General features: G+C 34.2%; 1 protein-coding gene across 3 annotated transcripts in view; it reads left to right on the forward strand.

Annotated features, from left to right (window-relative positions):
* RIC1 (RIC1 homolog, RAB6A GEF complex partner 1) overlaps window positions 1-16947 on the forward strand; it is a 139311-nt gene that overhangs the window by 61433 nt on the left and 60931 nt on the right. For all 3 annotated transcript variants that reach the window (XM_024558371.4, XM_053924367.2, XM_024558372.4), the window contains one exon: window positions 9148-9227. In XM_024558371.4, coding sequence (XP_024414139.2) covers window positions 9148-9227 — 80 coding nt within the window. Of the gene's footprint in view, window positions 1-9147; window positions 9228-16947 lie in introns of those variants that run through there.

Raw genomic sequence — 16947 nt, forward strand, 5'->3', positions numbered from 1 at the left:
GAGTTTTAAGGTTATGAGAATTGGATTTTCAAAAGTTTTCATTTTTACGTTACAAGGGTGATACATGTTTGGTGAAGGAAGCCTGGGAAACCAAGAGAAGTGAAAAAAATTACCAATAGTTCCACCATTCACAGAAAATAATTAATTTTTATTTATGTTCTTATATATTTTTCAGATGCTCTTGTATTTACTAGCACATGGATTTTGAAAAGGTACTTAAGTCTATTTGTTTTTAAATCCAAAATGATATCACTATAAGTGACTGATGATGTCACTTGTTGATATGGAACAGATTTGATAAATCTGTGAGCTTTATAAGAAAGATTATTTGAAACATTTTTTCTTTATAGAAAGCTATCATAAAATTTCATAATCTGCTTTTTTGACATATTATGAACATTGTCTAACTTCATTCTTGTGTCACTTGATTTTGATTGCATAGTATTCTAACTTACAGATGAGTGTACTCTTTAAAAATTATATTTTATTGATTATGCTATTATAGTTGTCCTGATTTTTCCACCCAGCACCCCCTACTCCCTCAGACAATTCCCCCACTGTTGTTCATGTCCAGGGGTCATGCGTGTAAGTTTTTTGTCTTCTCCATTTTCTATGCTGTACTTTACATCCCCGTGACTATTCTGTAACTACCTATTTGTTCTTAATCCCCTCATCTCTTCGCCCATTCTCCTCCCCACTCCTATCTGGCAACCTTCAGGTAACTAATTTCTTTTCTCTTGCTTTTAAGAGTCTTTATTTTTAACCTTTGGCCTTTTAATAATGATATGTCTTGGAGTGGGCCTGTTTGCATCATCCATCATAATTGGGACTCTCTGTGCTTCCTGGACTTTCATGTCTACTTCCTTCACCAAATTAGGGAAAATTTCTTTCACCATTTTTTCAGATAGATTTCTAATTTCTTGCTCTTTCTTTTCTCCTTCTGGCCCCCCATGAGGTGAATGTTGGACCTCTTAAAGTTGTCCCAGAGGCTGTTTAAGGCTCTCTCTAAAAAATAAATATAAAAAAATTAATTCTTCATTAAAATACTCTAAATGTAAGTAATTTTATTATTCCCATCACACAGTTGAGGAAAGATGGAGAGATTAAATAAACTGCCATTGATTACATAGCTACTATATACCTCAGATTACATTGCTGAATATGGAAGTCTAACCCATGAAGCCTGGTTCTGGAGTTCTGAAGTCTTAATGTTCTGCTTTACTGTCTTTCACTCTTAGCATGGTTGTTTAATTTTACTAAGTATTGTGGAATAAAGCTGAACCTAGGAGGTGCTTTGGGACTTGATTTTATAGAAAGTCATTGATAGAATGTGTAGGCAAAGATATACAACTATATGACCTTAGAGTGATAAAGCATGACTGCAAATGATTAAGTCATGTTGAAGCAGCTGTCCCCATGTAATTTTCTTACTGACTTCTTCCTTCTTCCACCTAGGCATCATCATTGTGTGCTCTTACATGTCAGTTACATCCAGCACTCTATTTCTGTACCACCAACAGACCCCCAGCCACCTCTTTATCAACTTGGACCTTAAAAAGGAATTTCACTGACATTGTTTTCAATGGGGTGTGGAAAGAAAATCTTTTACCATTTTAGGAATTGGTTCATAGCGTTTAGGAGAATGTTTTCTCTGAATATCAGATGTAGCATATCATTTTTGTAAATACGATACCAGGCCATAATTATCCCTACAGCTTTTCTAAATTTTAGAATGAATAGATATTCAGGCACAAGGAGCACTGTTAAATACTGTCTCATTTCTAGGACTGTATCTGATATAGTAGCACCAGTGTATTTATATGTGGTTAAGTATTTTTATTGTAACCTTCCTTATAATAGGAAGAAACCCTGGAGTCCTTTGATTCTGCTTTCCCATCTAGTCACTAACATGTTGCTAAGTCCTGTCTCTACTTTACTGTCATCTTCCTCTCTTTATTCTCATTGCCATGACCTTAGTAGAGGCCTTTTAATGTTTTATCCAGAACTCAAAACTTTTAGCTAGTTTTTTTCCCCACTCAAAATGCATCTTAATTGTGCATAGCTAAGTCACAGCTCTTTTTTTTAAGTATATTTTATTGATTATGCTATTACAGTTTTCCCAATTTTATCCCCCTGTCCACCCTGCACCCCTCAACCCTTAGTTCATGTCCATTGGTTGTCCATTTAAGTTCTTTGAGTTCTGTTTCCTACACCATTTTTGACCTCTCCCCATCTATTTAATGCCTACCAATTATGCTTCTTCTTCCCTGTACCTTTCCCCCCCATTCCTCCCTTCCTCCTCCCCACTGAAAACCCTCCATGTGATATCCATATCTCTGATTCTGTTCCTGTTCGAGTTGTTTGCTTAGTTTTTGTTTTCGTTGCTTTTCTTTCTTTTATTTTTTTAGGTCCATTTGTTGATAGTTGTGAGTTTGTTGTCATTTTACTGTTCATATTTTTGATCTTCCTTTTCTTAGGTAATGCCCTTTAACATTTCATATAATAATGGCTTGGTGATGATGAACTCCTTTAACTTAACCTTATCTGGGAAGCACTTCATCTGTTCTTCCATTCTAAATGAGAGTGTTGCTGGAGAGAGTGTTCTTGGAATTAGGTCCTTGCCTTTCATGACTTCAAATACTTCTTTCCAGACCAAGGTTTCTTTTGAGAAATGAGTTGATAGGCTTATGGGCACTCCTTTGTAGGTAACTCTTTCCTTTCCTCTTGCTGCTTTTAAGATTCTCTCCTTATCTTTAATCTTGCATAACTTAATGATGATGTGCCTTGGTGTGTTCCTCTTTGGGTCCCACTTCTTTGGGACTCTCTGGGCTTTCTGGACTTCCTGGACGCCTATTTCCTTCACCTGAATGGGGAAGTTTTCCTTCATTATTTGTTCAGATAAGTTTTCAATTTCTTGCTGTTGTTTTTCTTCCGGGTCCCTATAATTCAGATATTGGAATGTTTCAAGTTGTCCCAGAGGTTCCCAAGCCTCTCTTCATTTTTTTGGATTCTTGTTTCTTCATTCTGTCCCAATTGGATGTTTATGTCTTCCTTTTGTTCCAAATTGTTGATTTGAGTCCTGGTTTCCTTCCTGTCACTGTTGGTTCCCTGAATATTTTGCTTTATTTCCCTCTGGGTATCCTTCATTTGTTCTTTCATTTTGCGACTGAGCTCATTCAGTTCTGTGAGCATTTTGATTACCAGGGCTTTCAATTCTCCATCAGATAGGTTGGCTGTCTCCTCCTCATTTAGTTTTCTTTCTGAAGATTTGCTCTGTTTTGTCATTTTGGCCCTATTTCTTTGTTTGGGCCCGTTAAGTTGTAAGTTGTAAGGGGGCGGAGCAGTAAGTATTCACCCAGGCAGGGCAACAACCCTCCTGGTTGTGCTACAATGCTGCTTGTGGGGGAGGGGCCAGAGAGGGAAGAATGCAGCTGGCTTGCTCCTCTCTAGCCCACTTTCAAACGTACTCTCGGGTGAGACTGGGAGTTTATCCTGCTGCCGCAACTGTTGTAGTTCACAGTCAGCTCTGAGTCCATGTCCCCTTAAGTCAGCCTCTTCCGTGCAGTCTGCCTCTTTGCCGCAGCCAGCCCTGCCTCCACGGTCCACTGCCTCGCTCCGGTTTCTCTGTTCTCAGTCCTACTGGTCTGGTTGTTCTGTTCGACTGTTTCTTTAATTCTGTGGTTGTCAGAGTTCCGTGCAGTTTGATTTTCTGGTACTTCTGGTTGTTGATTGATTTTAGATTGGTCGTTATCCTCCTTTTGGTTGTGCGAGGAAGCGAAGGGTTTCTACCTATGCCTCCATCTTGGCCCCGAACTCCACAGCTCTTACTATTTTCAAACCTTGGCTTGCCACTGTATACAAAATGTGTTTCAAACTGCTTAGCATAGTATTCAGATTCGGGGTCTCCTGTGATACGGCCCCAACCTGTCATTCCAACTTTATTTCCCACTGCTACCTTTAATACTCATTCCCCTTCACATCTAGCTAAATGAAAGTGTAGTCGGTTTTGCTGAAGACTCAATTACTGTGACATGAATTAGAACATAATTTATTTGGGAATAAGGGAAAGATGTCAGTCTAATTTAGAATTCCTGTTTTTTAATTGTGATTTTTTTCCTTCCAACATGTTAATGTATAGTCACCAAATAACAGCTGAGAGCAGAGTATTCTAATGGAGTGGGCTATGGCAAGGTGCAGAGCAGTGCAGTGCTGTACACAGTACCCGTTCATCTCATTTCTTTCCTTCCATCTTGGTGTGACAAAACTGTTTCAGACGTGATTATTGTGCGATTCACCTGGATCTCTTTGAATTGTGCTCTTTTCTCCATAATTCGGCATCCTTAACCTTTCCTTAAGTTATACTATTTTTGTTTGGATTGTTACTTTTCACATTTATTATTTATTGAACCATTGTCTTCATATCTTAGTTAAGAACTCTGAAAAACCCAATTGTTCACTTTTATCCTGTGATTTGCTCTGGGTTTGGTCAAGCAGTTCTTCTCCTGGTCTCACTGCAGTCACTGATGTGGCTAGTCACTTGACAGCTCCTGTGGTGCTTGATGGTCCCTGATGCCCTCAGTCAGATATTGGGTAATTGTCTATAGCTGTCCACTCTGTGTTTCTTGGTGACCTCTTATTCTCCCATAGGCTAGATGAGGCTTTGTCATGTGGTGGTAGAAGTTGAAGTACAATAAACTGCACATATTTGAAGTGTGCCATTTGATAAATTTTGAAACTTTCGCTACAGTCAAGATAGTGAACTTGCCCATCATCCCAAGTTTCCTTGTATCCTTTTGTAATTCCTCCTGCTATGATCCATCTCCTTCCAGAACCAACCACTGGCTTGCTTTCTGTTACTGCAGATTAGGTTGCATTTTCTAGAGTTTTATATAAATGGAATCATAAAATAATCAGGGGTGTCCAACCTGCGGCCCATGGGCCGCATGCAGTCCAGGATGGCTATGAATGCAGCCTAACACAAAACTGTAAATTTACTTAAAACATTGAGTTTTTTGTTTTGTTTTGTTAGTGTTTGTGTATTTAATGTACATGGCCCAAGACAACTCTTCTTACATTGTGGCCCAGAGATGCCAAAAGGTTGGACACCCCTGCAATATATACTCTTATTTTTTCTTTTTTGTTTCACTCAGCATAATTATTTTGAGTTTCATGCATATTGTCAGGAATCAGTTCATTCTGAGTAGTATTCCATCTTACGGATATAACAAAAGTGGTTTATCCATTCATCTATTTATGGTTATTTGAGTTGTTTCTAGTTTTTGGCTGTTCCAAAAGCCCTGAACATTGATGTACAAATCCTTACGTGGATACACATTTCTTTTTGAGTGAATACCTAAGAATGGGACAGCAGGATCATAAGATAGGTGCATATTTAACTTTTTAAGGAAATACCAAACTTTTTTCAAAGTAGTTGTACCATTTTACATTTCTGCAAGCAGTGTCTGAGAATTCTCCTTCTTTGCCAACATATGCTATGGTATGGTATTCCTTTTGAATTTTAGCCATTCTAACAGTGTGTGGTGGTACCTCATTATAGTTTTAATTTGCGCTTCTCTAACGACGGTTGTTGAACATCTGTCGTTTGTCTATTTGCTTGTCTTCTGTGGTAAAGTCTCTGTTCAAATTATTTGTCCATTTTATTTATTGGGTTTTTTTCTTATTGTTGGGTTTCTAGAATCCCTGATATGTTTTGGATACAATTCCTTTACTACACACGTGCTTTACAAAAGAATTTCTCCTAATACATGTTACTTGTTTTGTCAGTGTCTTAACATTATTTTTTGAATGATTGAAGTACTTAATTTTGATAAAGTCCAGTTCATCAGTTTGTTCTCTCATGGTTCCTATTTTCTTCTATGTTTTTTCCTAGAAGTTTATGATTTAGGTTTTATATTTAGGTCTGTGATATATTTTGAATTAATTTGTGTATATGGTGCAAGGTATGGATCTAATTTCATTCTGCATATTGATATCCAGTTGTTCCAGCACAGTTCGTTGAAGACATGCAAAAGAATGCAGTGTACAAGGGATAACTGTTTTCCTTTTTTAACTAGTGCTGTGGTATAAAACAATGTAATAGTATTAGGAATAATGATTTTTGATGTTTATGTCAAAAGGTATTCATCACCTGTTTTTGAGAGTATGTGCAATTTACAACTGTTTTATCATTTCCCAATTAAGTGTATTTATGTATGTGAATGTACAAAGTCTGAAAGATATAAAAATATTAGCTATTAGTGGTGTGACTGAGTGATTAATTTTATGTATTTGACCATGTGTAATAAATAAAGCTAAAAACAGAAAATACCATTTACAAACCAGTATAAAGAATGTATAAGTGCTAGTTCATTATTTCTGCCTTATTTGAAGTCTGACATGACAGTATATGGGATAGAAGGTACATCTCTAAATCAAGTCCTTATCTTATAAGTTGTTACAGAAATCTTTGTGACATGTTATTTAGATCATTGGAGCCAGATGCATAAATCTGTTCTGTTCAGCATAATAAAAAGGGTATATTGTAAGGGGAAAAAATGCACTAACAGTGGGAATTCTGAAGTATCTAGTGAAGTAATGGGAGGTAGAAGCACTGGATAATGAATGGTAGAGGGAGGTACTGGGATTGCTGCCTACATTTAGCAGTTGATTTGCCTCATGACATGGTTGGATTTAAATTGTCCCTGTTACAGAAAATTACTATTCATAGTATATGTGTCATGCATCAATCATAAAATAATTTAATTCGGGGTAGCAAGGGAAAACTTCCCAAATGCCTAAAAAAGAAAAACACAAACAAGCAATTAATAGTAATATCATCAACCACCACCACCACCTCCAGATTTCAAAGTCTTCTTTTTTAAAATGTGGAATTAGTTGAGGTAATTTGCATAGGGTTTTTTTTTGAATCTCCATTACCAGATTGGCAATTGAAAAAAGTGTGTTGAACTTTAATATTCATACCTCTCTGACTGAATTTTTGATGTCCTTTTAAAATGTTGTTTGTAGTTCTTTTTCTTCTAAGTGGCACTAACATTGACAAGTCTGTTCCATACTTTATTTAAGTAGTGATTTCCTTCTTTTATCCTCTTTAAAGCTTATATCCATATATACCTATGATCCTAAGTCATGGAAATACAAAGGAAGGGACATGAAGACTCATCATTTAAGTTGGCTACAGAAATTGTTGGACCTCTGTGTTTAAAGCCATATAATCTAGTAGTGTGCATTGGAGAAAGAAAAGAAATTAAAGATACAGGATGATAACAGGAAAGAGAGCTATGAGGTAGTTTATTTTACTTTTTCATTTAATTTAAAAAAATTAGTGTAGTTTTGGGGTGTGTGTGAATACTAGAGGAAAGTATTATGACTGTTGCCTACAGATTAAGCAATAGTTATGTGCTTATTTGCAGTATTTTGGGCTAGGAAGAGAGGGGCCATTGTAACACTGCATAATAACAGATTTGGTATAGTTAAGTAAAGATGCTAGTTTTTAAGGATGATTGTTTATTACCAAAACTTTAAGACATTTTCATAAACAGTTATGTCTTAGAACAATGATAAATGTCATTGAGATTTGGAAGTTATATACCATTTTAATATACATGCAAAGCCATAGAAACTTAGTAAAGATGATTGATACAGAATAACAAAATAGTAAATGAAGCCACTATTTGTAATTTCATCTAGTACACTTGTATGCAAAATTTCTGCAAAATGAAGCTATATTTTCCCTGGCATTGTAGTCTTCTAAGTACTTGCTAAATTTCTGAGTATACTATTAGCATCTGATACTCTGAAATGTTGAACTTTTGACCTTGAGTGACTGTTATTCCGGACAACATTTGTATGTTATTCATATAAGTACTAGACCATATTATTTTACTTCCCTAGCCTATCTATATAAAGTAACAGTAGAGTTTACAAATCCTAAATAGTTGCTAATCTGAATAGGCACCATAATGTTTGTAAAACTTGATATGGTTTGATTGAATTCCTTTGCCTTTTGATTCCATATTTTCCACATTAGAGGAATATACAATTGCACAGGAGGAATTAGAATGATAGTCTTGTTTGAAATAATCTTAACTTTTTTCCCTTAGGTATCACAGTATGTTGAACTAGATTTGGAATACATTATGAAATAGTAAAGTTTATAGCTTAAAAAAAAAAAAAAAACCCTGGCTTTTCTAAAGAAATTAAATGTTTTCTCTGGCGTTCCTTTAAGTAAAAAACAGAAAGTCAGTACTGGGAAGAAATTTGAAACCTTGAATGGCTTTTTTCAGTTATCTTTGGTTCTACTTTGGGCAAAAGCCTACCTGCTTCTAAAATGTAAGAATACAGTATTAGTATAAAGTAGTTTAGGCAAAACATTTGCCACTTTACTCTGTTATGCCCAAAAATGTTTGGTTAGGAACAGCTACATAAAGTATTTTCTATATTTATATAAATGTGAAATGATTGTTTGAGCTTCACAAGTCACAAATAATGTGCCATGATCATATAATGGCATTGTTTTAATACAGGTTATGTTTTTAAAACATTTTGTTAACTTAGAGAAATAAACTAATGTTCAAATTTTGGCAATTGAAGATTTGCTCTGTTCTTCTTCTGTGTCACAGGGTATATTATATAGTATGTCAGAGACCATTTAATTGATTTTGAAATATTTATGTTATTCTGAAGTTGCACTGTACAAAATTTGAGTAGAGTTAACAATTTCATCATACTGTTACTACTTGGTGACGTTTTAAAAATTTGGAAAAGAATATTTGCCATATTATTGCAGAGTTCCAGAAGTTGTGTAAATTTTCTAAAATCGTTATCTATTATTCCATAATACAGTTATTTTAGAGTACTGATGTCTTCAATATAGTATGAACTATGATTTCAGTGACATGTGCGTGAAATATTTTCATAAAAACAAAAAAATGTTTTTGTGGGTTATTAAACAAATTGGTTTATTTTAAAATAAAGTCATTTAAAAAATTTGTGTAATCAGACTGTAGCTTTTCAAAACAGGGTTCTAAGGAGTGAGTGTTTCCAAATTAAAAATATATAAAATTAAAATTTAGGATTACAGTCATAGCCTTATACTTTAATTCATGGTAAATAAAATTTATCTTTCAGACGGCAAATGGCTACATCTTGTTTTTTCATATAACACCTACAAGAGGGGACAAGTATCTTTATGAACCAGTGTATCCCAAGTAAGTTTGTCTTTCATTCTTTTAATATGTGATATACATACTTTGTATTTACAAAAACATTACAGTTCTGGGATGTCTGAAGTGATTAAAATAAGCTAAACAAGCATTTTCAAAGTAGAGTTTCAAAAATTATCAAGTCTTTGAACTGTAATTATATGAATAAAGAATTGTGTTAAATAAATCTGGGAGTGTTGGATAAATGTACTATATCTCTTCTTGGACATTCAGAATTACTACTGATATACTCCAGGTCTAGCAGTCTCGCATCCTTATCAAGGTGAAGCTAAACCATCTTGGGGGAAGAGGTGAAACGTCTTAGTAAGCTAAAATAGCACTTTTTCTTATATATATATTTTTAAAATATTAATTTATTTATTTTTAGACAGAGGGGAAGGGAGGGAGAAAGAGAGGGAGAGAAACATCAATGTGTGGATACCTCTCACGCGCCCTCCTCCCCCAACCAGGGACCTGGCCCACAACCCAAGCGTGTGCCCTGACTGGGAATTGAACCAGCAACCCCTTGTTTCATAGGCTGGTGCTTAGTCCACTGAGCCATACCAGCCAGGGCTCTTGTATATTTTTTTGTATGTAAATAGAAAATAATTTGAGGGAACATGGGCTTTTTTTTTTTTTAATCATCACCCATGGATACGTTTTTATTGATTTTGGAGAGAGAGGAATGGAGGGAGAGACAGGGACAAAGATGGATTTTCAAGAAAAACATCAATCAGTTGCCCTCCCATACATGTCCCTTCTGAGGATCGAAACCTGCAACCTTTTGTGTGCGGGATGGTGGGCCAGGGTAGAACATGGACTTTTGATCTTTAAACTATGTTGTTCTGTATTTTTGGCATTGTTTATTTTTTATTACATTTTTAACCTTACTTTTCAAATGAAAGAACATTTTATTGAAAGAACTTTTAAAATAAAAGAACATGATTTTAAAGCCTAAAATCTTTTTTTAAAAATAGATCAGGTCTTTAAAGGGTATGAGAATATAAATGAATATCACATTTATAGATAGTGGAAGACAGCCAGAGTTTATTATGTGTGTAAGAAATTAAAGGGAAAATAGATTTCATTCTATGAACATGTAAATTTCTCAGAATTTCTCAGAAAGGAAAAAAGAGCAACAATAAAAGGGCAAGTAAGAAAACGGGGAAAATTTTGCAGGAAATAGGACCAAGGCTTACTGTTTTTTATAAAGGAGTCATTTGAATAGCTAGGAAACAATAACATTTCAAAAGATAAATAGGTAAAAGCAGTCTCATAAGAGGAAATATAACTAACAAATACAAGAGAAGTCTATGTTAATTAGTAACTCAAACTAAGCATTAATAACTCAAAGCAAAACATTAAATACAACAATTAAAAAAAAAAACACTGCCCTTTTTAGCATATAAAAACAGTTTTGGAGAGCCCTGGCTGGTGTAGCTCAGTGGATTGAGCGCCATCCCATAAACCAAAGGGTCACTGGTTTGATTCCCAGTGAGGGCACATGCCTGGGTTGCAGGCCAGGTCCCCAGTGGAGGATGCATGAGATGCAACCACACATTGATGTTTTCTCCCCCTCTTTCTCCCTCCCTTCCCTTCTCTCTACAAATAAATAAATAAAATCTTTAAAAAAAAATGGTTCTGGAGAAACTTTGAAATAGATACACTTCTAGTAAATATACACAGAGGTGGAATAATAGAGATTTGGTTTGTAAATCAACTGTGGTATATTCTTAAATAATATGCATCATTAAATAAAATGTCTCAGAAAAATTTATAAACTTGAGGATCTGATCATATAATGCCTAGTGAAAAAACAAGTCACACAGGGTTATGTATGTAATATGACCACAACTTTGTGAAACAAAACAACAAAAATCATCTAGAGAAAAAAGCTAGAACGATATATATTGTCATTGTGCCTAAATGGTAGAATTGTAGTAATTTTTCAGCTTTTTTCAACTCCTGAATTTTCCAAAATTTTTGATAACCATGCATTATATTGGGTTGGCCAAAAAGTTAATTTAGTTTTTTCTGTACAGTGGCTCTAGTAGTGCTTAGTTGTCTTTAACTTCATTTGAAACAATTTTGTTGGATTTTTATTGTGACAGCTGTCATATCAGCGTGCATTTAAAAACAGCTTATTAAAATTGATGAATTTTTGTGCAGTCATTTTAATATTGAAGGTGGGAGAAAATATGCAACATTTTTAGCATATTATGCTTTATTATTTTAAGAAAGGTAAAAACACAATTGAAATACAAAAAAAAAACAAAAAAGATTTGCCCAGTGTATGGAGAAGGTTCTGTGACTGATCAAATGTATCAAAAGTGGTTTGCAAAGTTTCTTGGTACTGTTGATATTTTGGCCAAGTAATTCTTTGCTGTGGGGCTGTCTTATGCATTGGAAGATGTTTAGCAGCACCCCTGGCCTCTACCCACTAGAAGCCAATAGTGGGAAATAGCTGACATACTCAAGATATCCAAATCAATAAAGTTACTGGTGAAAATGAAAAATGTGTCTTTTATTTTAAAGAAAAAATTAAATGGCTTTTTTGCCAACCCAATATTCACTTGTGGAATAAAAAAACCCACGTATTGGAAAAATCTAAAGAGAAGGCCATACTTCTTAAGATGGCATTATGAAAGTGTTTCTTCAAATAACACTTGTTAATAATATTCTTGAGAATAAACTTTGGGAAAATGTCATGTAGCTTTGTTTTCCTTTTTCATAGATTGTAGGGAACTATCTAGATTTTTCTTGATGCTATATAGTCACTTCTTTCTGTAATTAATATAGTGTTAATTGAAGTGTTCTGAGATTTGGAAATCTTTTGTGAAGAATAGAAATTTTTTAGTGATGGAATTTAATTTGATTATTTTTCAATAAAAATCTTTACTACAAAAACCTTTTTGGCAGAAAAATCAATGTTAAAATGGTATGGACATTGTGATACGGAGTTGATGTATTTAGAAATTTTTAATTCATTTTATGGGTAGTATAAAGCTTAGTATATTTTTCATTCTAAATAATTTGTGAACCTTTTGAAGAACTTGTAATCAGTGTCAAAATATCATTTACTTGTGCATTTTAACTACTGCAACTTAACCCTTTGTGTTGCTGAATTTTGATATGCTTCTGTCAATAAAAAGCAATAATCAGGATAACCTGAACTTAACTGGATTAATTTATACTACTATAGATGGGCTGGGTAGGGAAATAACATCTCCTGAAACATCCCTTGAAAAATACTATTTTCTTTATTTCAACTCACTAACATGACTTAGTCACTCATGTTAGTGACTAACAATTAGTCACAATTGTTAGTCACTAACAGTTCACACACACACACACACACACACACACAGTATTTTGAAATAGTATTTTGGAAATCACTTTTGTGTTCCAAAAATGTTTTTTTTTTAAAGTGACTTTAGGGGACACCACTTAACTGTGTGTGTTAGGCTAGAGAACTAATAAAGAACATTATTTTTATTTTTAACTTGAGTGTTCTTAGACATGTTAAGTTGATGCTTTTGGGTTTTAATACATGTCAATAATACATGGGCAGCATGAATAGTGGATAAAGGATTAGGCTTTGGCATCAGATAGACCTGGAATTGAATGTCGGCTTCACCTCTCTTCAGCTATATGACTTACATTAGTTATTTAATACCTCCAAAACCTGTTTCCTCATCCATAGAATGAGATCACAGTAGTAATTATTTCCTAGGATTAAGTGAGATCATGCATATTAAATGTTTGGATTAGTACCCACCTCATGGGAAAATTAATAAAGGACAGCTTCTATTATCATTAATATATTTTTTCTATTACCAAATTTTTACTTTCTAATATTTTAAGTGATTTTATATATATAAATATAAAGTGAGTTTATATATTGCATAAATAATATATATTATGTATTAAGTGATTTTTAATTTTTTATATTTGGGTAATAATATACTTTTTACCCAGAGTTTAACTTCTAGTAACTGCTGCATAAATTTTCTTTTAATCTCTTACAGGGAAACACTTTTGCAGAGCAGAGCAAATTAGTGGATTTAGAGTCAGCCTGTTGTGTAATTTGCATGCTGGACTATGTTCTAATTGGATTGCTTAGTGCAGCAAGTTTCTAGTTTTTCTTTAGAACTTATTTTAAAATTGTAATAAAAAATACCTTCTTTAATTGTTTGGAGGATTTTATGAGTTCAAGTTTTTAAAACCTGGAAAATAGTGGCTCATATACAGGTTTGAGGAGAGTTTTAAAAATATTTAGTTTTGACGGTGTGTCATTGTCATCATTTGTGTCATTGTAAATATTTATGCAGTTCAAAATGCTATTCTAAGCACTTTTTCAAATTCCTTTAATCCCTGTAGCAACCCTGTAAGGTAGTTAGTTACAGTTACTATATAAACTGCAGCAGAGAGAGGCCAAGTAACTTATTCATAGTCACACTAGTAAGTGGCTCAGTATTTAGACGTAAGTGTTGTAGCTTCAAAGTCTGTGCTCTTTATCACTAACACTATATTGCCTCAAATGTATTTATGCCTGTCTAGCCATCTGCTACTTTGGGATTTATTTGGGAAATTGGGAGTCAAAAAGAGGAGAAATGATCTGGGGAGGTTTATAATAGTTGTGAAGAATAGAAGCATCATAATTGAGGCCAGTAGTTAGTAGTTGTCTTCTCAATGGCAGTAACTCTGTTGTCTTTTGTTTCTGTACGCTAAATCTTTGAGTTCATCACATGAGTTTTTCCAGAGTATCTCAGCTCCTCAGTGTTATGTGACAGCATCTTAACCTCAGACTGCATATTGTTTTCCATTGTGCTCCACCTGAGGCAGGTCAGATGCCATGATCTTCCATAGTTTCCACACAATGCTGTTTCCAGCATCCTTCCTGTTGATGTTGGGAGTCAGCCTTCAACAATGATGGCAGTCTTACTAAATGACTTTTTATGTCTCAGAGAACATTTATTCTTTGATTAATGAATGTTTCACTTTTATCTTTTTTGTGTTTATAAATCTGTTGGGTATTAAACTATCCCTTCATATGAGTTACACAGACCAGTGGATAGACTTATCTACTGAAGGTCATCTGACTTTTCTTCTGTGTCTTGGATCTTGCAGTGAAATTAATGAAGAAAACTGCCAGGGATAAATCAGAAATAATTTGTGTTCAGCTTTAGAATGTGTTCAAGTGTTTATCTTTAAATAGGAGTTTAGTAGATCTTGAAGCTGCAAATCAAATTTATTTCACTGTAATGAAAATAATTTTAATAAATACGTCATCATAATGTATACTTTGTTGAAAGCAGAGATTTTAGTCTTTATTCTCTTTCCACTTCTGTTAACCTCTTTTTTTTTTTTGCCAGAGACCAGCCTGTTGACACCAAAGTTCTTTCAAAAAATGTAGTGCTAAAATTCAGTACATTCAATTATCAAATATTAAAAATACAGATATTATGTCCACTGAAAAAAATCACTGCAAAACAACTATCAAAACTCCCTGTGTCCCCCACTCCCAATATATTTCATTAGATTGTGAAACTTCAGCAGACCGTTAATGAATTAGTGCTGTGTGGAATGCGAGAAAAGAATAACTAATCAAGGTTTGTGGTTTCTAACCTCAGCACACAACCTATTCTTTCAAAAATCCAGCCACATGTGCTAATTTACATCAAGTTTAGAGGAGAAAAGAAGTCTGAATTAGTTAGAGATGTGCAAGTTTCCCTCCACTTTTTTTTGCTAGTAAGTTTTGAGTGTTAGTTTTCTGGAGAATAAACTAACTGCTTTCTTTTCTTTATTTCTGTGATCTTCTCAAAACATCACATGTGTACTTTTAATTTCAGTATGCATTGTTCTGTAAATGTGTATGTGTAATCTTTAGGTATTGAACTTTGCATATTTTATGTATCCATTATCTGATATCATCATAATTGCATGAGCACTTAATAATAACATTATAGGGATGTTATTGTACAAATTCTGGGCAATGAAACTACTCCCCTATTGTCCACAGTTCTGAGAATGATAGAAGCGTTAAACAATCTGCCCAGTCAGAGAGCCCTCCTTACACACTGTTCTCATCAGACTGAAGGCTGTCTGGTTGTGTGATAGTATAAACAATAAGCTTTTTGAAAAACATGTACAGGCCTGGTGATCAGGGTACTGATACTGGGGATGCAGCAGTAGGGAAAAAGGACAGGAAAATAAAGGGAAGACAAAAAATCCTACACAGAGAGCTGTGCTCTTCTTGTAGGCAATGATAAATAAGTAAAATATATATATTGCAAATGAGGAGATACATTCTATGGAGGAAAATAAATCAGGGAAAGGGAATAGAGAGTGGGAACACAACTTAAAATAGAGTGGGTAGTCTGGGTATTTGCTGAGAAGATAACATTTGAAAAGATCTCTAAGAGGTACAGAAATAAAACATACACCCACGGGAAGATTCTGGATTGGTGAGATTTAACTGGTAAGAAAGTTAAAGAAGATATATATATATATATATACACACATATATATATATATAATGTAATAAATTTTAGGTCCTATTTATTAATTTATAGTTGAAAAGTCAGAAGGGAGAAATTTTTTTAAGTAAAAATAAAAAATTTCTTATTTTTGAGTAACTTAATCCTGGGAAAACCTATGTATGGCCAATTTCCTTTTTCTGGAAATGACACCACCATTTACTTGAGTTTATTTGCTCTACCTGCTTAGTAATTCTAATAGCAAGAATTACTCTGTTCTGCCTTCTGTATTTTCCTGTATTCTGTCTTGTATGTATCCCTCATGTCTTTTCCTTCATCTAGCAATACTCCTTTAGTTTGGGTTTTGTCACTTTTCCCCTGGATTTTTATAACATCTTCTTAAATCATCTTTAAGGTTTTCCCCTGAATGAATTTTATAATATAAAATTTATCAATACTCGCCATTTCCCTACATAAAATATTTCAGTGACTTTCCATAGCTTTCAGGATTAATCATGTTGCTGTCTTTTGTTTGAGTTTTATTTTACTTATCTGAAAAATGGAGTTAATGCCATCTGTTTCATAAAGATGTCATTTATTGGGTTTAAGTCAAAACCTTAGCTTACTATATAGTACCTAAATTATGCTGTAGTGTTCCCTAGGGTTTTGTTCTGTGTTCTCTTCTGTTCTACATTTCAATTATTCAGTGTATTTGGATGAGGTCCACATACACCATTTCTTTAATGTAGTACCACTTTCTTGAACTTTAGGCCCACCTTGCAGGATATATTCATTTAGATGTCCCGGTAGGCAGCATCAAATTCATCGTGGCTAAACCTAACTCATTTCTCTCTACCAACCCAAATGTACTGTTCCTATTCTAAAATTTATTTTAGTTACTGTGATCTATTATACAATTGTATGAGGTTGAAAATCTTGGAATATTTCTTTCTTCATTTCTTATATTTGTTGGGTAATCAAGTTGTGTTGATTGATGGCAACTCTTTAGTGTCTCTAGAATTCGCCTATCTCTATCTTATTGGGGGCCTTCTTGGCCTCTCCTTGCCTATAGAAAAGCTTATTTACTAACTTACTCTCTCCCTTTATATCTTTCTCCTACATACTGAAGTCCCTCCTTTGATTTGATACCAGATTTACTTTTCAAAACAGATATGATGACATTCTTATCTCAGACTTTTTTAAAAAGTCTGGGTTAGGCTCTGACTGGCGTGGCTCAGTTGGTTTAG

The sequence above is a fragment of the Desmodus rotundus genome, chromosome 1 (assembly GCF_022682495.2).
Source record: "Desmodus rotundus isolate HL8 chromosome 1, HLdesRot8A.1, whole genome shotgun sequence".
Taxonomy (NCBI): Eukaryota; Metazoa; Chordata; class Mammalia; order Chiroptera; family Phyllostomidae; genus Desmodus; species Desmodus rotundus.